The sequence below is a fragment of the Pygoscelis adeliae genome, unplaced genomic scaffold (genome assembly GCF_000699105.1).
Source record: "Pygoscelis adeliae isolate BGI_AS28 unplaced genomic scaffold, ASM69910v1 Scaffold186, whole genome shotgun sequence".
NCBI classification, from domain to species: domain Eukaryota; kingdom Metazoa; phylum Chordata; class Aves; order Sphenisciformes; family Spheniscidae; genus Pygoscelis; species Pygoscelis adeliae.
Window position 1 is genome coordinate 5,932,759 of NW_008825071.1, and position 19,505 is coordinate 5,952,263.

The 19,505-nt window shown below is 43.7% G+C and overlaps 1 protein-coding gene across 1 annotated transcript in view; it reads left to right on the top strand.

Annotated features, from left to right (window-relative positions):
• The window catches only part of PHACTR1 (phosphatase and actin regulator 1), a 137,588-nt gene that overhangs the window by 86,933 nt on the left and 31,150 nt on the right, over nucleotides 1-19,505 (top strand). Inside the window, exons 7-8 of the mRNA XM_009326476.1 lie at nucleotides 1,001-1,209; nucleotides 2,749-2,905. Of these exons, the coding sequence (XP_009324751.1) occupies nucleotides 1,001-1,209; nucleotides 2,749-2,905 (366 nt within the window). The remainder of the gene's footprint in view (nucleotides 1-1,000; nucleotides 1,210-2,748; nucleotides 2,906-19,505) is intronic.

The following is a 19,505-nucleotide window of genomic DNA, read 5'->3' on the forward strand; positions in this document are numbered from 1 at the left end:
CCGGCACCGAGGTCAGGCTGACAGGCCTGTAGTTCCCCGCATCCTCCTTCCAGCCGTTCTTGTAGATGGGCATCATATTGGCAAGCCTCCAGTTGTCTGGGACCTCCCCCGTTAACCAGGACTGCTGATAGATGATGGAGAGCGGCTTGGGATGGATGAAGGAGAGAGTACTGACCACAGGTCTTAACCTAGTAAGCTGCAGGGAATGTTCAGTCACATCACACTTTATGTGACAAAAGAAATATGATGTTAGCTCCATTTCAGATTGATCTCCAGCACCTGGCTGGAGTGAGGAACCGGGGCAGGAGAAGGGATATCATCACTGCAGCTCCCACAACATATAACTGTGCCATTAGCAAACAAACCTCCCAGGTTTTAGCTCTCTCCCTTGTTACTCTCACCAGCTCCCAAAGTCTCTTTTCTCCAAGGCCAGTTTCACATGCTCAGTCCCGTGCGCTTCAGAGAGTTGTGCCCTTGCCTTCCCCTCAAGTCAATCAACATCTTCTTGCTCAAGGAAGATGGTCATGGTTTCTCTCTGCCTTTCTACAATCCTCCTCTACAATCTATACCTTTCCTTCCTCCTGCTCTCTTACTGCACCTTTTGCATTCAGGTGAGACATTCTGTCCTTACTGCCTGCACGTCAGTGGAGAGGTCACACAGACACCAGGCTGAAGACATGCTTATCACTGAGTAGCTGGTGCAATTCTCACTAAGCCTTGAGACTGTATTTGCCACAGATCTTTAGTTCTCAGTCCTGGCTGTGAGTATTTCTGCCTGCATGCTGTCCTACCTCTCCCTAACAAGGTTGTACCTTAGATCTAACGTGTACTCAGTTTAAACCCATTAGATGTCTTGCTGGTCATGAAGATCTTTCTGTCCTTGCTTCTTCTCAAAAAGGGATGAAAGACCACTACTTTCCTAAATACAGTGAGAGAAGCAACTCAGTCTTCCATTGAGCTGTTTCCTTTAGTTTATTTATTTGTTTTTCTCTCCCAACAGCTCTGGTTTACACACAGGTGACAGTGTTACAAAAACAGGACCTGGGGGCCTTCCAGACATGAGACAAGTGCCAACTGTTGTGATCGAATGCGATGACAATAAAGAAAATGTGCCTCATGAAACCGACTATGAAGATTCTTCCTGCCTCTACACAAGACAGGAAGAGGAGGAAGAGGAAGATGAAGATGAGGATAACTCATTATTTACAAGTAAGAGTCATTCCATTTTTCCTTTCTCATTTATTTAATTTTTACTCTGGACTCTCAATACACAAGGGAAACAGAAGGCCTGTGAATTTTCTTTCTTGACCGTGGCTTTTGCATCTCTCAGGGCTTGACTACATGGGGATGCTTGCTAAATCAATCCAAAATAACAAGTAATATGAATTTTTAGTGATTTCCCTAATCCACATGAATCCCTGTCTGGGAGGCTCTCAGACAGAATTCAGATGACTGGTTTTGGCTTATATTAGTTCACTTCCAAATTGACTTTTGGATTCACTTTCCCAAGTGTCCGTGGTGTAAAGCAGCCCTGCCTTTGGCTTAAGTCAAGATCAGCTCAATAGGGTTACTTCAGGAGGATGAAATAAGCGGCACCGATACAGAATCAGAGCTTTTATATATAATAAATATTAAATCATGTCGGAATCATTAAGTTTGCACATACTTTGAAAGGGGTCACGATCAGAGAATTGGACTCAGATAAGAAGAGAAGAGGTTAATTGATAGCCATATCATTATTACAGTCTGGAGAGGGACCTGTGGCCCCTTCCTGACCTCTCTGAGAAAACCCATCTTCTGCCTTGGTGTGGCATCATAGGACTCTCCCATGAAGACAAGATACAGTACTTTGCATATGACAACTGCTTGTCATCCTGCAGGTCGAGCTGAAGTTTCAGGCCCTTGGATTTCTTTTATTCTGAGAACGGGGAGCAGTACAATCAAACAACAGCCTTTTTAAAACACACAAAGAAGATTCTGAAACAGGCATATTTAATATCCTCAGAATCCTCCCTTACCCTGCAAGTGAAATTAAGCAGTCTTTGCTCTTAAACTAAGAAACAGAGCAGAACTGCACTATCTCGCAGTCTCCTGCCAAAGCCCAAAGCCCTTCATGGGTTTGTGTCTCTCTGCCTGCTTGTGTCTGTCTTCCCTGCTCAGACTGCTTTGGATGCAAGCCTAGAAAAGCAAGTTTGAGCTGTGAAAGGCCACTGGTTTTCACAGTGTCTTTGCTACTGTCACTGCCTGAGAAGCAGTGTCAGTTAATGGGCATAGAGATCTGTGCTGCTTCTGATTGACTTTTGATTCCTTCTAGTGCTAGCTTGGGTGTCTTGATATTACGTTGCAAGAGAGAGAGATACCTCTTTCTTTCTACATGCCGTAGCTGTGCTGCCTGCCGAGATTCTGAGGTTGAATTATTCATACCATTACGTGGTTCAGAAACATTGTGCTAGAGAAAGCTACAGATGCTACTAGCAATTCGGAAACAAGCCCTTCTTCTCCACTTTTCTCTATGGAGCAATATTTTAATTTCTTTTCCTGTATACCTACCAAATTCAGCTTTTCCTTATTATGGTATGAGTTGAGGTTAATTGAGCAAGTGAAGTTAATTGACACCCCTTTTCCCACAGTCCATACAAATGTAAATGAGAGCCTAATATCCTCCCTTGGCTAGTACTTCTTTGCCTGCTGCATGCTGTAATGAAATGATGACACCTCCTTTGGCAGAGCCTCTCCTCTCTCCCACAGGCTCCCTGGCAATGAAAGTCTGCAGGAAGGACTCTTTAGCAATCAAACTAAGCAACAGGCCTTCTAAGCGAGAGCTGGAGGAAAAGAACATCCTTCCCATGCAGACTGATGAAGAGAGGCTCGAACTTAGGCAGCAGATTGGGACAAAGTTAACAAGGTAGGAGACAAACATTTTTCTGACTCTTGCTTTTGGAAATATGTGGTGGGATGCAGTTTTTATCCTTAGTCTGTAAACATTTGAGATCTGTTCACAATGTTCAAGAGAAAAAGCCATGGCGGGAAGAAAAGACTCTGGACGTTATTTCTGCTCCAATATAACTTCCCATACCATGCCCCATCTCATTTTCCTGGCATATCCTATGGGATCTTTGGTTGTGTTAAGTATCAGCATGAACTATGTGGATTTGGTTGCTTTCGGTGCACCATTGGGAAATGTTCAGCTTTGATGACGTTTTGGACTGTAGCTGCAGGTGCCATTTGATAGGCTATTCGTTTGGCCAGAGGGCAGAGGTATACCTTTCTCTTCTGACTGCATCTCCCATGAGTAGCTGAGTCTTTTGCTGATCCAAAATACTTACATCCTTCAGTACCTGCTTTTGTTGGGTCAGGTTGGACAGTCTAGACTCTTTCTTCTTCATAACGGTGTTATTCACCAGCTGTTCTGTATTGCATGGGGTATAGAGGGGTGGCCATTAAATGTGGAAGATTTCTGTCAATAATTAATAAACTGAGGTCAGGTAGAAATGTCTAAGAACCTCCTTATGCTCCAGCCGTGATTTCTGTAATCAATTTAATACTGTTATGTTATCAACTTGGTGGTACACAGAGCTGGTGAATGCTGTTAGTCGCCCTCCAGTGTGACTCTGAGAAAACCACAAGGAGAAGACCAGCCAGTTGTTGGGAGTTTTCTTGCAGGTTTTCTTTTTATTCTTCTTTTTTTTTGGGGGGGGATAAAGGGGGAACACCACTACCATGTTCTGGAGACAGGAGGAATAGGAGCTCCTGGTAAATACCTCTTTCAGCATTTTATCTACTTTTTTTCATGGCCTCATGTATCGCCTCTTTGGAATAAACTAACCTCATCTTTCCAGCCTGTCTTTGAAATTCTTTGTGCTGGATCATGCTTAGCCCACTCCAAGACATGTCTAATTCTTCAGTATTCTTGTTGAAGGGCCTCAGCAGTGATGCCCAAAGTATGCAAGATGGTGCTGCACTGTTGCTGGTACTGTGATCTTTCAGTCCGGAATAAATTCAGCCTAATACCTTGTTAGACTACAGCTGCACATGGAGCTCTGGGTCCCAAAGAGCAGCACATGATAGCAAGGTCCCAGTGCTTATATGATTAATTTTGAACCCTTTTGAAGCATGTGAAGAGTTGAAATTTTTGTCTCTTAGCGTATCTTACTGTACACTGCTTGACCTTGCAATGACATTGAACAGCATTTCCACTGTGTTGCCCATTTGCCTAAATTACTTAGGTCTCTCAGAAGTTTTAGAGCTCTGTCTGATGAAGGTAAATAGTGTCATTTGCAAACATTGACTCTGCACAACTCACTATGCCCCAGGTGTTTTTTATTATAAATATTTTATATCTCACCTCTCCAAAACCTGCTTTTTCCCCATTAAAGAATGTTTTTTCAGCATATCTCTTTTTAACAAGGGAAACTAATTTCGGCAATAGTCAGAACCCTTCCTGTGTAAGCCCCATATTCTCACAATGTCGTCGTTTGTTTCCCCAGTTGCATCTCTGCTTATTCAGTCTGAGGTATAATGCTTGATCTTGTCTTCTAATATAGCTAGGGACAATCACAAATAGTTCAAATAATTAAAACTGTGTATATATGAGCTCAAAAAATAGCTGAGCCACTGCTGTTTCATTCCTGTTTTATACCAGTGTAATATCACTGAAATTGGTAGAATTTCACAAGCCTTATCTGGAATAATATAGTTGCTAGTCTGACCTTTGAATTACTAGTATTTACAACTTAGTATCTCATCCTTTTGAGTAGTTAAGAACAATCAAGAAATATGAGGAGAAAACAACTTTCCTCATCTCTAATATGCAAAAAGCCACAGACATTTCAGCAGCAAAAAGGAAGGTACCTGTCTTACTAGTGCGTTGTATCTAAATATAATGTGTCCGTGTGCACAGACTGATGAATATTAGGTTGAAATAGAGAGAATATTTCAATTTGGACAGTATTTCTTTACTGTCCAGACTTCATTACTGAATCCATCCTTTGCCATTGCTCAGTAATTGTCACACAGTGATGCAAATGCCAAGCAAAATTAAAGTAGTGAAGCATTTATAGTCCTTAGAGAAGATGCTAGATGCAGACTATAATTGCAGCTGGCAATTTTGGATTTCAGAGGGATTTGTACTGTTCCACCAATGGTCCCCTACAGTTTAAAATAGCCAGCCAATGAAATCACATATGCTACTTACAGAACTAAAAAATGCAGAATAAAAACTTCAGCGAATAGTTATTGTCTGTAATGGATCAATTAATTTTCACCAAGAGGCTGATTAGGATACTTCAGTGTTTATGCATAATCCTCACAGTATTTAGTTTGGAAGAGCTCATTGGCTGCCACATTTGGCAGATCAGAATTTAGTACTACAAAGAGAATGTCATCTTTAAAGAAGCTTATAGCCAGGCATATTGAGAGATTGACCATTGACATATTGTGTGGGACCAAAATCATCCCAGGTGTAGTTCCTCCAGCCTTATTAGAATTGCACCAGGAATCAATTTGGCTCAGAACTGTTTATTTAGATCCTGCTCAAATGTAGCTTGGAACATCTGAACCTCCGGTAAGTCCCAGAAAATTGCTATGACTTTATTATTACATCTGCCAACTGGTAGAGAGACTCCAGAGCAGACTTCACACTGTCACCTGTTTCCCATGCTGGGAGAATAGTGCTTTGACTTACACCAGACCAGTTGTAAGGGTGAGGCTGCAGAGACTGTATCTTATAGCGGGATCTGGCCCACTACACACCTGAACATTAGCTCAGCCATGAGACAAATTAACATCTTTGTGCCTGTCATAGAAACTCTTCACATGAATGTAGTGCTTCACTGGTGTGTATCCTGTATCATGGCTCAGCACATGTAGATCCAAGCAAAAATGGAGCTTTTTGCCCAAGATGGCAAAATATGTCCTAGCAAAGGCAGGAGATCCCACATCACATGAATTCCAGCCACATGTATAGGCCACTGCATCATAGACTATTTCTGGGCAGTCTTCACACAGCAATTCCAGCAACTAATTAGAAGACCTCCTCCTCTAACCAAACCAGAATGGACTACTCCAAAATGTGATACCTACTATGAAGCAAGGAGCAAAAATAGTGAATTAAGATGCAGAACTTCCAGCTCATAACCACATCTGACTTGGGGATAGGAAATGGATGCTGGAGGCCATGTTCTTGGCTGCTAAAACCCTTGCAACTTCATTAACTTCTACTCTGAAATGCAGACCTTCTGCGCTAAGTAAATCTTTAAGTGGCTATGGTTTTCTTTTTTTTTCTGCCTGCTCAGCTTCTCCCAAACTCCTCCTCCATTTTATCCCTCTGCTGCCTGCACATCTTCACAGCTGCTCAAGAAGTGCATCTAAGTGACCATAAGACAAAAAGGAGAAAACAGGAGGAAAAACAGGACTCTGAAAGTTAACTGGCAGAGGGAAAAGACAGGCTTCTGCCTTCTGCCTGTCTCTCTGGCTGTGTTGGACCTGCTGGGAAGCACTGGTCCCCTGGTTATTCAGGTTAGAGCAGGAGGCAGGAGGACCTGGATTTAGCTTTCAGTGGCTATCAGGGTGAGAGGAGCTCGGCATGTCTGGGCTATGACTGTGAAGCAAGGACTCAGACAGGCTCTGGATCTGAGCTTGGAGGTTCTCCTGGGGCAATGATAAAGGCATGGCCTGTCAGGAGCCCCAGGTGAGGAGGAGGACCAGCACTGATGGTTGATGCACAGCAGAGCGGCATGTCTCCCAGAGACTGCGGGACTGTCCCCTGGGACTGAGACGGGTGCTTCAATGCCGGTCCTGGCACTTCTGTTTCACCGAGGAATCATAATGGTGGTCATAAGAGACCACACAGGCTTCTTCAGTCAACATATTATTTAGTAAGCACAAGAGCCCTTTAGAGAAAATGTTTCTATACATTTCTGTATAGCTATATACTACACCAGACTTTGCTGAGGACTTTGCACTCCCTTGAACTGGGAAGACATGGTTTCTTTGTGTGTCTTTCACAAAGTCTCTCCCATACCTTGAGATAACGTGTCTTTAGGCTATGGCTGATCTGCCACGCATCCTACAAGAGAGGCTTTCTAAAGCACTCAAGTCTTTTTTGAGTCTCTCAACCCCCCAACTTTAGTGAAAGTGCTCATTAGCAATTAGATACAGGATTATTAAAGCTGATATTTTGGTTCACTGCTTTTCAAGAATGCATGGCAGTGTCCTTATCTGTTTTCCTTTAATTGCTTCCATCCTGGCTTTTCCCATCTGCTGGAATAGGATGATCTAATCATACAAAAAATCCGGTAATCCAGTATTGTTATCATCACATTGCTAACAACCAATGTTAAGGGAACTTCTTGATATTCACAGTATTATTACTGGTCAGCATCCTGCCTCTCTCATCAGCACACTCCTACCCACCTCAGGGCAGAAGGCAGGCTGGCTGCCAGGTCACAGGGCAGGGGAGATACATAAAGCCTGTCCACAGGCAAGCAGTGCGTGTCAGGGGACTGCTACCCATCACTGGCAGGTGCCACAGGCAACCCAATAAGATTTTGCAGCCCAATAAGATTTTGTGCTGTGCTGCTGCCAAAAGCTGTCAGTTGTAGGAGTCACGCTTAACCCAAGACCATCCCCAGTGTGAAAGCAAAGAGAGATGAGGTGGGGAAGCAGCCCTCGGCACAATTAACTAAATAATTAAATAGAAAATAATTAAATTAGAAACAAATAAAGAATAAAGTAACTTCTTGCAGTGTCCACACACTACCATTTGCCTCTCTTGTGACTTTGAGTGATGGAAATCCAAATGCTCGACTGAACCCTGTGAGTGTGTCACTGTATATGTTCTACTGGCTTTAAAGCAGTGAATCAATGGTGAGCTCCTCTGTCAAATATACAGTAGTGCTCTGCATGTTTTTTGTATAGCCCTAGATTTATTCACAATGCCTTATGGGGTGCTGTCCTTATACCAGCAAGTGGAAAATCTTGATCTGAAGCAATACAAATAATATATTGCAAGTATCACGAGGCAAAGGGTAGGAAGTATGAGAATAGATCACAGAGACACTGTCTGTGTGCATATGGCTGTAAGTATGTATGCTTGAGATATGGACATGCACACCTGCTAGATGTGTTTATAGTCCCATTGATGCTTTGGAAATAGTACCGAGATGTCTGTGACTGAGAAATGTAGCATGAAAAGTCATAAATCTTTGTTATGGAGCAGCAGGTTTGACAGATGATGGTCACCGACTACCTCGATCAGAAAGGTAATCTACTCTATGCATTCCCTGATCAACACTACGTCTTCCTCAGCTGTACTGAAAAATACTGCCTAGAAACAGAAATCCTGTGATGAAATGAACTTGGTGAATTCCCATGAGTATAAAAAATTGCTACTGATTTTTAAAATGTCATGAGGCTGCTGTGAGGTTTTTGGACTTGTTCACATCAGGTGCTAGTTGTCTGTGTGTCCCTCTGCATGAGGGAGAGTACTCAGGAGAAAGAGCAATAGAGTATGTTTGTAAACAGAAGGAGAGACATGGAACTAGAAAGAAGAGTAGAAAAATTGGACATTTTGGGTTAAGGATTGCATCTTCAGCATCACCATGAAGGTGACAGAGATATTACCAGTGATGAGGAAGGGTCGGTCTGCAAGGCTTGCACAGTTGTTAAAATGCACAGCAGTTCCTTCAGAGGCCTGAGGGGACTGAATAGTCCAAAGTGGTTGTTCTTATTTACTAAAAAATTAGGCTGTGAGGAGATTCAGCTTTTTGAAACAGTTAATTATTTAAACAACGTTGCAGTCCCGTTGAGGGGCAGGTTTATTCAGCCAGAGGATGGCAGCAAGATGGCCTCCGTCGAGCACAGCTGAATCTCCTCATGGCTGTTCCCCATCCGGCGCTGTGGAGAGCATTTTGTGCCCTCCCCACCTCCAAGTCATTTAGGGATAAAAAGAATGGGCAGACAGCAGGATTAGGCTTTATTCACAGACCTCATTTTGCTGGGTAACGTGAAATAATTTCTTCCTAATTACCTCTGACGTCTGCAATTCTCACACTTATTGTTAGCTTCCACTAATGAGAGAAAAGCAAGTGCCTAAAGCAAGAGCTCATCCCCAGCAGTAGCGCGCATGCGTGTGTGTGTGTGGAGCTTGCCTCTTCGCATGTTGGGTGCTGGGGATAAATCACACGGAAAATGGGATTGTGGTAAACAAGCTCATCTAAATCCTGGATTAGAGGGGGCGATGCGACAGCGCTAGATGCATGAATGGGGGCAACCGAAAAAGCCGCAAAGGGCTGAGCCTGGGTTTTAGCCGTGATGGTACCCAGGGAAAATGGCATTTTTTTCCCTTTTACTTTAGCTTCATGAGGAAGCTGTACATTTGTGAGAAACCCCAAGAGAGGTATCTAAATTGCCCTTAGCATCAGGAGGAAGGCATCAAAAGCAGGTGATTATCTATGGGCGACAAGCTGAAACCAAGTTATCCTTGCACATCTGGGCTCAAGTGCCAGGAATAAATACTCTGAGCAGAACTGATTTGGGTTCTGTGTGGGGGTACAGGTGGGAGATGGGCTCTCAAGGCCCTTGTCAGTCCTCTCTTCTGTGATTGATGTCCTGGTGAGCTCTGTTGCACTGAAAGGAAAGGTGGCTTTGTAGTTAAAATGCTCTGGGAAGGTTGCATCTTCCACGGGTTTTTCTGACCTAAGGCAAGCCACTGAAAGAAACACATGCACACATATATGTGTATATATATATTTAAGGTGTGTTGGGGTCTCCAAATGTACATATGTGCCTATGAACTTCAGAAAATTCCACTAGTTGACAAACTCTCATTGAAGCAAAGTTTGTGTGCTTTCGAAAAAACACCCAGATATGAGGATCTCTTTAGGCATCTAACTCTGTGTTTCAGTAGGACAAGAATCCTCATTTCTGAGCACAGTTTGGACTTGTCTTTTTATATTAGGAATTTTCATAGCTAACATCATCATTCATCACAGAAAAAGACAAGTCTAACATCACAAATGATGCTATTACTATTGTTTCAATATGAGTTTCAACAACTAACAGCATGAATTTGCTTCATCTGGGTAATTTGCTATGGCAAAAGGTCAATGGAGCAATCAAGGGAAAGGGGAGGTGACAGTGGGTAATGTCACCACAAAACACATCACCTCTATACGCTCCCTTGTTTGTGGGATGAACAGTGTCCTTAGCCTATGATCTGGATGGGCCCTGGCAGTGTCATCTCTCCTTTGTCGCAGCTCCACCTCAGGATGGGATGAACCCCTGCCACCACCAGTTTCACTCAGCCGGGGCCGGCAGATGTTTTGCTATGTATGAAAGCAAAGCCTCGCAGAGTGGATATAGTCTGTCCTTGGCCAGATGTGTCTCTCCATATTAGAAGGTGGGGCTCCAAATGTGCAGAGACAATTTATTTATGTTGCTATAAAGGAGGAGGAACGTTGTGCTGAGGAGTGGAATGCTCTTAATGGTAGGCAACAGGCAGCAGGAAGCGGCATTTGAGGGCAAGGTCTCCCGTGTGGCCACTGATGAAATGGAAAGTGTTTTCTCCGTGTCAAAAGTTCATTTCAATCAGAGATGTCGCCAGCCCAGGAAGGTATTTGTTATTCCTGGGGTCTGTCACTGCTCCCGTTGCCGGCTCTCATGGAAGTGCAAGTCACTCCGTGCTGTCGTTGCAACATCTGTTTCTCCCATCCTTTCTCTGCAGAAGCCGAGGCAGAATACATTATGGGGTTACAATTTCCCCTTCATGCTTCCTATCCTCTTCAGCCCCCTGACACAATCTGTATTTGAGGTCTAACACAGGCTGTCAACATAGCTGAGACAAATATATTTAGTCTACCTTAGTTTCCTTTACAGTTTCAGTGGGGTGCGGTATCCTTCATTTTCTGCCCCAAATTGACTGCAGTGTTGCTTTTAGTTGTCAAACCACTGTCAGCTTTTACCTCAGAGGAAGCCGCATTTCTCTTCTGGGCAAAATAATTCCTGGTGATATAATGCAAGCTTGTGGCATTAATGAAATAACATATGTCGGTAATAGAAATAGTCTTTTATTTCTCCAGTAAGCAAGAGGCCACGTGGCGTCCATGCAGTACTTTCTTTTGAGTAGAAGAATGACAAATATTAATAAAAACAGGTGAAACAAACACAAGCAAGGAAGTAGCTGATCAAAATATTATATTCTGGCTTTAAAAGAAGAAAACAACGGTGGTTTGTTTGGTTTTTTCCTTTTGCTGGTTAATGCTGACAAATTTAGGGCAGCTGCATTAAGAACCAGCTCATAAATTTCCACCTTGAAAAAATCTAACCATAAATCTTCATGTTTCATGTCTGTTGATTGTGGGGAGTTAATCACAAGAACAACAGTTGCTCAGCTTGGATGACCCTGTAATTTCCGTAAAGGAAACAAATCAGATGGCAGTCCAAGTAGATAAAAGCAGCAGACTGGCAGGAATAAATTTCACTTTATAGGCTGACAATTGTAAAATGGAGAAATTGCTTTTTGAGCAAAATATTTAACCTCTCTCAGAAGTTACAGTTTGCATTTTTTTCCCCCTTTGGTGTATTATGGCCTATTTGTCAACACATGTACAGGAGATTAACATACGTAGTCCTTGTAAAGGAGTCAAACACATAAAACCAATTTTTTTATCCTGACTCCAATCAGCTTTTAAATATATATGTGCTCATATATGTGCACTGTGACTATTACTGTGAGCACAAGCAGGACTGCTAGAGAATTAAGTCTAACTTGTGTGCATGGTCATCTATCTATGTCCAGAAATGCAGGAGTTTCATATGCATGTTATTGTATGTGAGTAAATAGAGATGACTTTTTGAAGAGTTGGCCCTGTAGTAAATAGGATTTAATGTTTTATATGTTTGTTTTATATAGAATTAAATGTCTTTTGGACAAATGCACCAAGAAAGCCAATATACTTACCATTACACCTGATACAATTATGTAAGGTTGGAATTTTGCGTGTTCTCCCTAGGACATAGTGTTAACACGAGGATCACTTAGAGATGAACAGGGACTTTTTTTGCATACGTGCAGAAAAGTCACAACCAGTCTTTTAGAGGCAGGCGTGGATGAGAATTATGCTCATATTTCAGTGCACTGGGATTCATAAGCACTGCACAGACCATATGTGAGGATTAAACTAAGTCCTTAGCCTCAGACCTGACCATGTAAAATTACCATTTATGTTAAAAACATTAGTGAAGAGGAAGTGTTCTCATGTGCAGTAGACCACATCAACATGTCTCCAAGTGTGCAGCCTGTAATATTCATTGCTTGCCTTTCTGATGATAAATAATTTTCAAACCAGCAAACTACAGGGAAAGCACGTTAGCACCAAACTAAATTCAGTAACTTGGTTCTTCACTGACACCCCTGAATTCAGGAGGCAGCAACACTAATGGTTAACAAGTAATTAATAAAATAAGCATTCAATATATTGTATTTACTAAATGAGCAAGCATCTATAACATCAGGCTGGACTATTTATCCTGCAGAACATCTGAGTTTTTCAGCATGCTGGAAAAGTCTTCACAATTTCCTTTGTTGCAGTAATCAAGACAGAAATGTCTTCCTGCCTCTCTGCAATCAACTGGCTTTGATTTAAAAGCTAGCCTTGCAAGCAGGAGACCCTGTTCTCAAGCAGCAGGGGCTGCAAAGGCGCCAGTCCGCTCCCTCAGTGGGGAACAGGAATGCTGCCAGGACCAGGGCCCCTTCTCCTGCACATGCACAGGGACGTCAGTTACCTGGTGGGATGGTGGATGGCAGCATTTGGGGGACCTCAGTCCCCTGGTGCGATGGCAGATGGCAGCTCGGTTGCACCCAGGCCCTGTGGGGGATCGCACAGGGAGATGTAAACTGCAGGTAAATGCTATCCTCAGGAGGCCCTCGCAGAAGCTACAGGGAAAGTTCCCTGGCCATCTGCCATGAACGTCTTTTCACAGCCCCATCAGCTGGCCCACCTCCAGCTAAGCCTGCGAGCAGCGTGAACAAGCTCCTTTGGCCTGTTTGGCTGCACTGGGAAGTTGGAGCACCTGAACTGTGGTCCCCAGCTTTCCTAGAGCACTCTCTGCCCCAGTGCAAGGACTTCTCTTCCCCAATATCCAGGTTTCAGCTGTAAAAGCAAGAGGGCAGGCAGCCCCTCTGACAGGAATCGGTTTGTGTGGAGTCATGTTTACGGACACACTGCAGCTGCACATCAGTCTCAAAGTGGGGAGCAACTTCCCTGACGGGAGTTTGGTGCCTTCTTGAATCTCCCCATCAGGTCATTCTCCAGCTGATCCCAAAACCTCCCTTTGCTCCTTTCAGGAGAAGGAGTGACTGATGTCCCAGGGCCAGGAGATCCCCAGAGACTCCTTCCCTTTTCCTGGTTAACAACTGAATGTAAATGCCTGGTATCCTTCACCCTCAGGTTGGGCCAGAACCATTAACCTTTCCCTTGTTTGGGCAGACATATATGCTGAAATAGAGAGACCTGGGCAATTGCAGGGATCATAGAGCTATGTGGTACTCCACCATCCATTTCATCTTCCCCCTCAGACTAGCAAAGAAAATCTAATACTCTACTGCAGTTAGAAGAGCTGCCAACATTTTGCACTGCACGGTTTAATTCCAGCAAGTTAAGGGCTCCATCATGTTTTCTAATGTAACATGACAGGTGAAAAAAGGCTTTGCAGCAGTGAAAAGATATTTTTGCCTCTAAAACCCATCACGTGTGACACATTTTTGGGAGGTACTTTTATTTCCCTTTGTCCTCTTCAGAGTCTTTATTCTGTCTTGTTTCTCCTTGTATTTCAGTAGTGCTAGTAGCCCCCCTCCACCCCACCTCGGTTCAAGATACTGTACAGCACTTGGCCTCAGTCTGAAGGATTTTGGAGCAGATATAAAGACAGTGACAGGGAAATGCAGGGCATCAGTGGGGGAATACCAGGCATCACAGCTCACTTGTCTCAGCATCCTCCCTGATCATTGCGCACTTGACTGCCTCAGATTTGATTCTACCACCTGCCCATCACTGTACCTTGCCTTTCTCTCAGTTCTGTGCACTTGTCACTAGACATGTCATGTTTTAACAATTAGGGCACGTGTTAAAATCTTCAAGAGAGAACAATGCTGCCTCACTATTCAGCGTAAAAGTATATCTGAAAGGATGAATTTGACCCAGCAGTACTAAAGATTTAGTCCCCTCTTTATTTTCTTTAATGTTTCTTTGATCGATCATGGCAACTGGGAGAAGTGCCTAAAGACTGGAGGAAAGCAAATGTCACTCCTATATTCAAGAAGGAGGACTCAGGGAATTACAGGCCGGTCAGCCTCACCTTGATCACTGGGAAGGTGATGGAGCAGCTAATCCTGGAAACCATATCCAGGCACATAAAGGACAAGAAAGTCATCAGGAGTAGTCAACATGGATTCACAAGGGGAAGTCATGCTTGATCAACGTGATGAACTTCTACAATGAGATGACTGGCCTGGTAGACAAGGGGGGAGCAGTAGATAGTGTCTATGTAGACCAGTAAAGCTTTCAACATTGTCTCCCATAAGATCCTCATAGTGAAGTTGTTGAAGTATGGGCTGGATGGGCAGATGGATTGAAAACTGTCTGAATGGCCGGGCCCAGAGGCTGGTGATCAGTGGCACAAAGTCTAGTTGGAGGCCAGTAATTAGCAGTATCCCTAATCAATACTGGGTCCAGTCCTCTTTAACATCATTCATTAATGATCTGGATGATGGGCAGAGCGTACCAGCAAACTTGCTGATGACCCAAAACTGGGAGGAGTGGCTGATGCACCAGAGGGTCATGCTGCCATCCAGAGGGACCTTGACAAGCTGGAGAAATGGGCTGACAGAAATCTCATGAAGATCAACAAGGGCAAGTGCCAAGGGAGGAACACCCCCATGGCTGGGGGCCGATCAGCTGGAGAGCAGCTTGACAGAAAAGGATCTGGGGGTCCTGATGGACACCAAGTTGGACATGAGCCAGCAACATGCCCTGGCAGGGAAAAAAGGGCTAATGGTATCCTGGGCTGCATTAGAAAAAGTATTGCCAGCAGGTCAAGGGAGAAGATCCTTCCCCTCTGCTTAGCACTGGTGGGCCCAGTCCAGTTCTGGGCTCCTCCGTACAAGAGAGGTATGGGCATATAGGAGAGAGTCCAATGAAGGGCCACGAAGATGATTAAGGGACTGGAGCATCTCTCCTATGAGGAGAGGCTGAGAGAGCTGGGGCTGTTCAGCCTAGAGATGAGAAGGCTCAGGGAGGATCTTATCAATGTGTATAAATACCTGAGCGGAGGGTGCAAAGGGGAGGGAGCCAGGCTTTTCTCAGTGGTGCCCAGTGACAGGACCAGAGGCAGTGGGCACAAACTGAAACACAGGGGGTTCCCTCTGAACATCAGGAAACATTTTTTTCACTGTGAGGGTGACCAAGCACTGGCACAGGTTGCCCAGGGAAGTTGTGGAGCCTCCCTCCCTGGTGATACTCAAAAGCCATTTGGACACAGTCCTGGCTGTAGGTGGCCCTGCTTGAGCAGGGGGGTTGGACCAGACGACCTCCAGAGGTCCCTGCCAACCACCACCATTCTGTGATAGCACAAGGTATCAAAAGAGCTGACAAGGTCTTTGTGTATGAGCAACATCTTTGCCTTTTGAAGTGCACAAAGTTGTTGGCTGATTCTTTGTGTGCCTTTGGCACTGCAAAGTGGCCAAGTTCTGTCTCAGACTTTCCCAAATCCTGACTCCCTTCACTCCCCCCAGTCTAAGGTTACTGTGAATGTGTCTCATCAAGCTATTCTGATGCAATGCTTGACAAATTTCTCCTGCTTTGGTTTATTGCACAATGGCTGTGCCGGCACAGACAATTTAGCCAGGTCACAAGCTCTAACAAATGCCTGTCTATGACATGTAGACCATAAAAGTCTCTAGCTGACTTCAATTCCAAGAGAGTATGGGGTTAGCCCTTGAGACCAAACTCCTCGTGCTCCACTCTGTGGAAAAAATTACCAGGACTCAGTTTCTAAACAAGAACGCCTTACAGGCATGCTGTATTCACATGGAAATGAACTCCAGACGCCCAACTTCCTTCTACAAGCATTTCTCTCAGCCCTGCACCACCCCATCCCCTCAGTCCACCTCTGCCATAGCAAAAAAAACCCAGAGTCCCAGTTTCACTTCTAAGAGTTTTTCAAATTCCTTGCACCCTTGTATAGCTCTTTTCTCCTTTTCTAGCTATCCAAAGCAGAATCTTAAGATCTGCCTTCAAAACTTTCTGTCTCTGGGTGGATCCAGAGACAGCAAACAGCAATTTATTGTTCTTTCTCAATTTGAGGAACTGGGAGCTTGCTCCTCTCAGAAACATCCCAGACAGCCTGCAATGGTGCTATCTGGTATCTGTACAACGGCAATGATCTCCAGTAGTGTGGAGTACAGCAATGTTCTAATGGCTGTAGTAAGAAAATAGGATGGAAGCATGTATTTGATGCACGTTTTGCCAAAAACACTACTCATCGGAGTTTGAAAAGCTGACAGTGTAGTAGTTGTGAGACATTTTTTTCTCCCTCTTCCTTAGCAGCTGGTGTTCATTAGCTGGGCTCAGCAGAGCACCACTGCTGTCAAGCAGGAGCAGAGTTGTTGTTAGCACTACATAATCTCCAGTCATGAGAGTGGGCTTAACACCCAATAAACTATAAGGTACAGATGTAAATTCAGTATGCTTGTAAAGCAAAGCACAAGTCCACATGGCTGTGGCCAGTGGGGGCTGGAAGGAGGGTCTGAGAGTGTATTCTTTTACTTCAGCTTAATGCTGATACATGAGAAATTGCACGTTTTAAACTGATAATGAAATTCAGCAGAACTGGGAAGCAGGCACGGGATCTGTTTGCCCAGGCCATCCTAGCCAGCATGTTTTAGTACTAATCTGCAGCCTGTCATAGCAGTAGGTGCATTTTCCAGTTTTACGAACACTTTGTGCATCATCGATACGTGTTCAGAAAGGATTTTTGTCAGGGTGACTGTGCTGATTCCCTTTGCTACCTCTTTCCAAGGCCCCTCTCCTTGCCTTCACTGCAGCTGGATATGCAGAAAACAAGTGGATGCTGCAAAACCAGGGCACTGAAAGCCCAGGACAGAGATATTTCAGTCCCGCCATCTGAGTGTGCCCTGCAGGGAAATCCAGGCTTCTCCTATGGCATGTCAGCAGCCATGAACAAATGTACTTTGGTCATCTGGCATACGAAATGTTTTAAATATTACCTCTCTTCAGCCTCTCTGCCTGAATGCGAGCTACATGAACTATTCAGACCAGTAAGGAGCTCAAAAAACAATCACCAATTTAAGGCAATCTTTCTTTAGAGGACAAACAATTGCAAAAATATGGGTTTTAATAGCACCCTCATTTGAAATGTCACAGGGGAGACATTTAGAACACTCTCCCAATGGGGTTTAAGAAGTGAAGTGTCTGAAGTGTAAAGGAGAAATGACTCTTCAGGTCAGCTGGGCCAGGAACAGGTTTCTCTCCCATTTTATGTGACGAAGATGGAAGATGTCATTAGGCATTCCCTCCCCCTCCGTAGTTCAACATCAGCTCTAATTAAGGAAAAAATAATGCAAAGAATACTGGTCTCCCCCCAGCAGCTAGATTGTGGTAATGAAGCAGGTTTTTACATTGATAAAGTGTCAGGGGGAGCTGGGGAATGTGCAGGCAAGCATACTGGCACCTGGTTTTAGTCAGAAAACTGAGAGTGGAGAAACTTCAGTAGGGGTTGAACTGAGCCCTCGAAACTTCGGGGAGAAAATGTAAAAAGCTGATGTCACACTATGCAGAAAACGAAGAGAAAGACTGCAGCCTGTTCAGCGTAGCCCATAGGGTTTGAATGTCCCTCTGGAAGTGTTTTGTTTCATGGGGGTTTTTTTGTTTATTTTGAAGTTAAGAGTATTTGCTTGGAAATAGGATCTTTGTTACTTTGGAGATTATTGAAAATAAGCCTCTTTGTAACATTCCATTTGTTTTTCTGTGGAAATACTTACAAAGCAACAACAAAAAAAAGAGATTATCACTTTATGGTCCAAATTTAGCCTCCGGGTAATTATATGCATCTCAGTAACTTCAAGAGAAGAAAATGCAGATGGGACAAGAATTCTCCTGAGTAAAAAATTATCTTGTCATGCTTTTAGGCCACTAGGTTTAAACCTAAAGGTGATGATATAACTGTGAGCAAATCATGTCTAATATCTTGTCAAGATAACAACTGTGCAGTTTCCGAAGGCGTGGGGTTTTTTAATTTTAACCAGGTGAATAATTTCTTCTTTTTTTTTAAACTACACATTCTTGGTATTTTCTGTCTCTGGTGCAGCATGTTTTCATTGATGTTCCATGAGATGCTATGATTTTAAAAAAAATATTTCTGGACTTTGCTAATGCATAGAGGCAGAAGTAGGCTCTGGCAGTGAAGGTGTTAAATACACACCAGCTGGAAAGGGACAGGTTGTATTCTTAAATGGGTGGGAAATTTATACAATGGGCAAATCTCTGGGTAGGGTGGTGAAACATGAAATTCTCTAGAAAGGTAAGAAATGAATTCACACACAATGATGCAGATACAAAAGAATCAACATTGTAAAACGTATGCAAAGTCCCAGTCTGATCAGCAGGTATCACAGACCCAGATGTGACCATTAAATGGCTAGGAGTGACCCAGAGATCTGCACTGCAGCTGGCAACGCAGCTACTGGGGAGAGTTCTCCTTGTAACCTGCTTCAGTAGATTTGTGCTTGTAATTACCGTGGCAGTTGCTGCAAGAAGAGTTGTGTCTACTGGACCTGGCTGAATAAGGGATTTTTTGCATGTGGTACTCAAATGGAACAAAATAATTAACAAGTAGTGCAAAGAATACTGGTCTCCCCCCAGCAGCTAGATTGTGGTAATGAAGCAGGTTTTTACATTGATAAAGTGTCAGGGGGAGCTGGGGAATGTGCAGGCAAGCATACTGGCACCTGGTTTTAGTCAGAAAACTGAGAGTGGAGAAACTTCAGTAGGGGTTGAACTGAGCCCTCGAAACTTCGGGGAGAAAATGTAAAAAGCTGATGTCACACTATGCAGAAAACGAAGAGAAAGACTGCAGCCTGTTCAGCGTAGCCCATAGGGTTTGAATGTCCCTCTGGAAGTGTTTTGTTTCATGGGGGGTTTTTTGTTTATTTTGAAGTTAAGAGTATTTGCTTGGAAATAGGATCTTTGTTACTTTGGAGATTATTGACTAAGAGTGGAGAAACTTCAGTAGGGGTTGAACTGAGCCCTCGAAACTTCGGGGAGAAAATGTAAAAAGCTGATGTCACACTATGCAGAAAACGAAGAGAAAGACTGCAGCCTGTTCAGCGTAGCCCATAGGGTTTGAATGTCCCTCTGGAAGTGTTTTGTTTCATGGGGGGTTTTTTGTTTATTTTGAAGTTAAGAGTATTTGCTTGGAAATAGGATCTT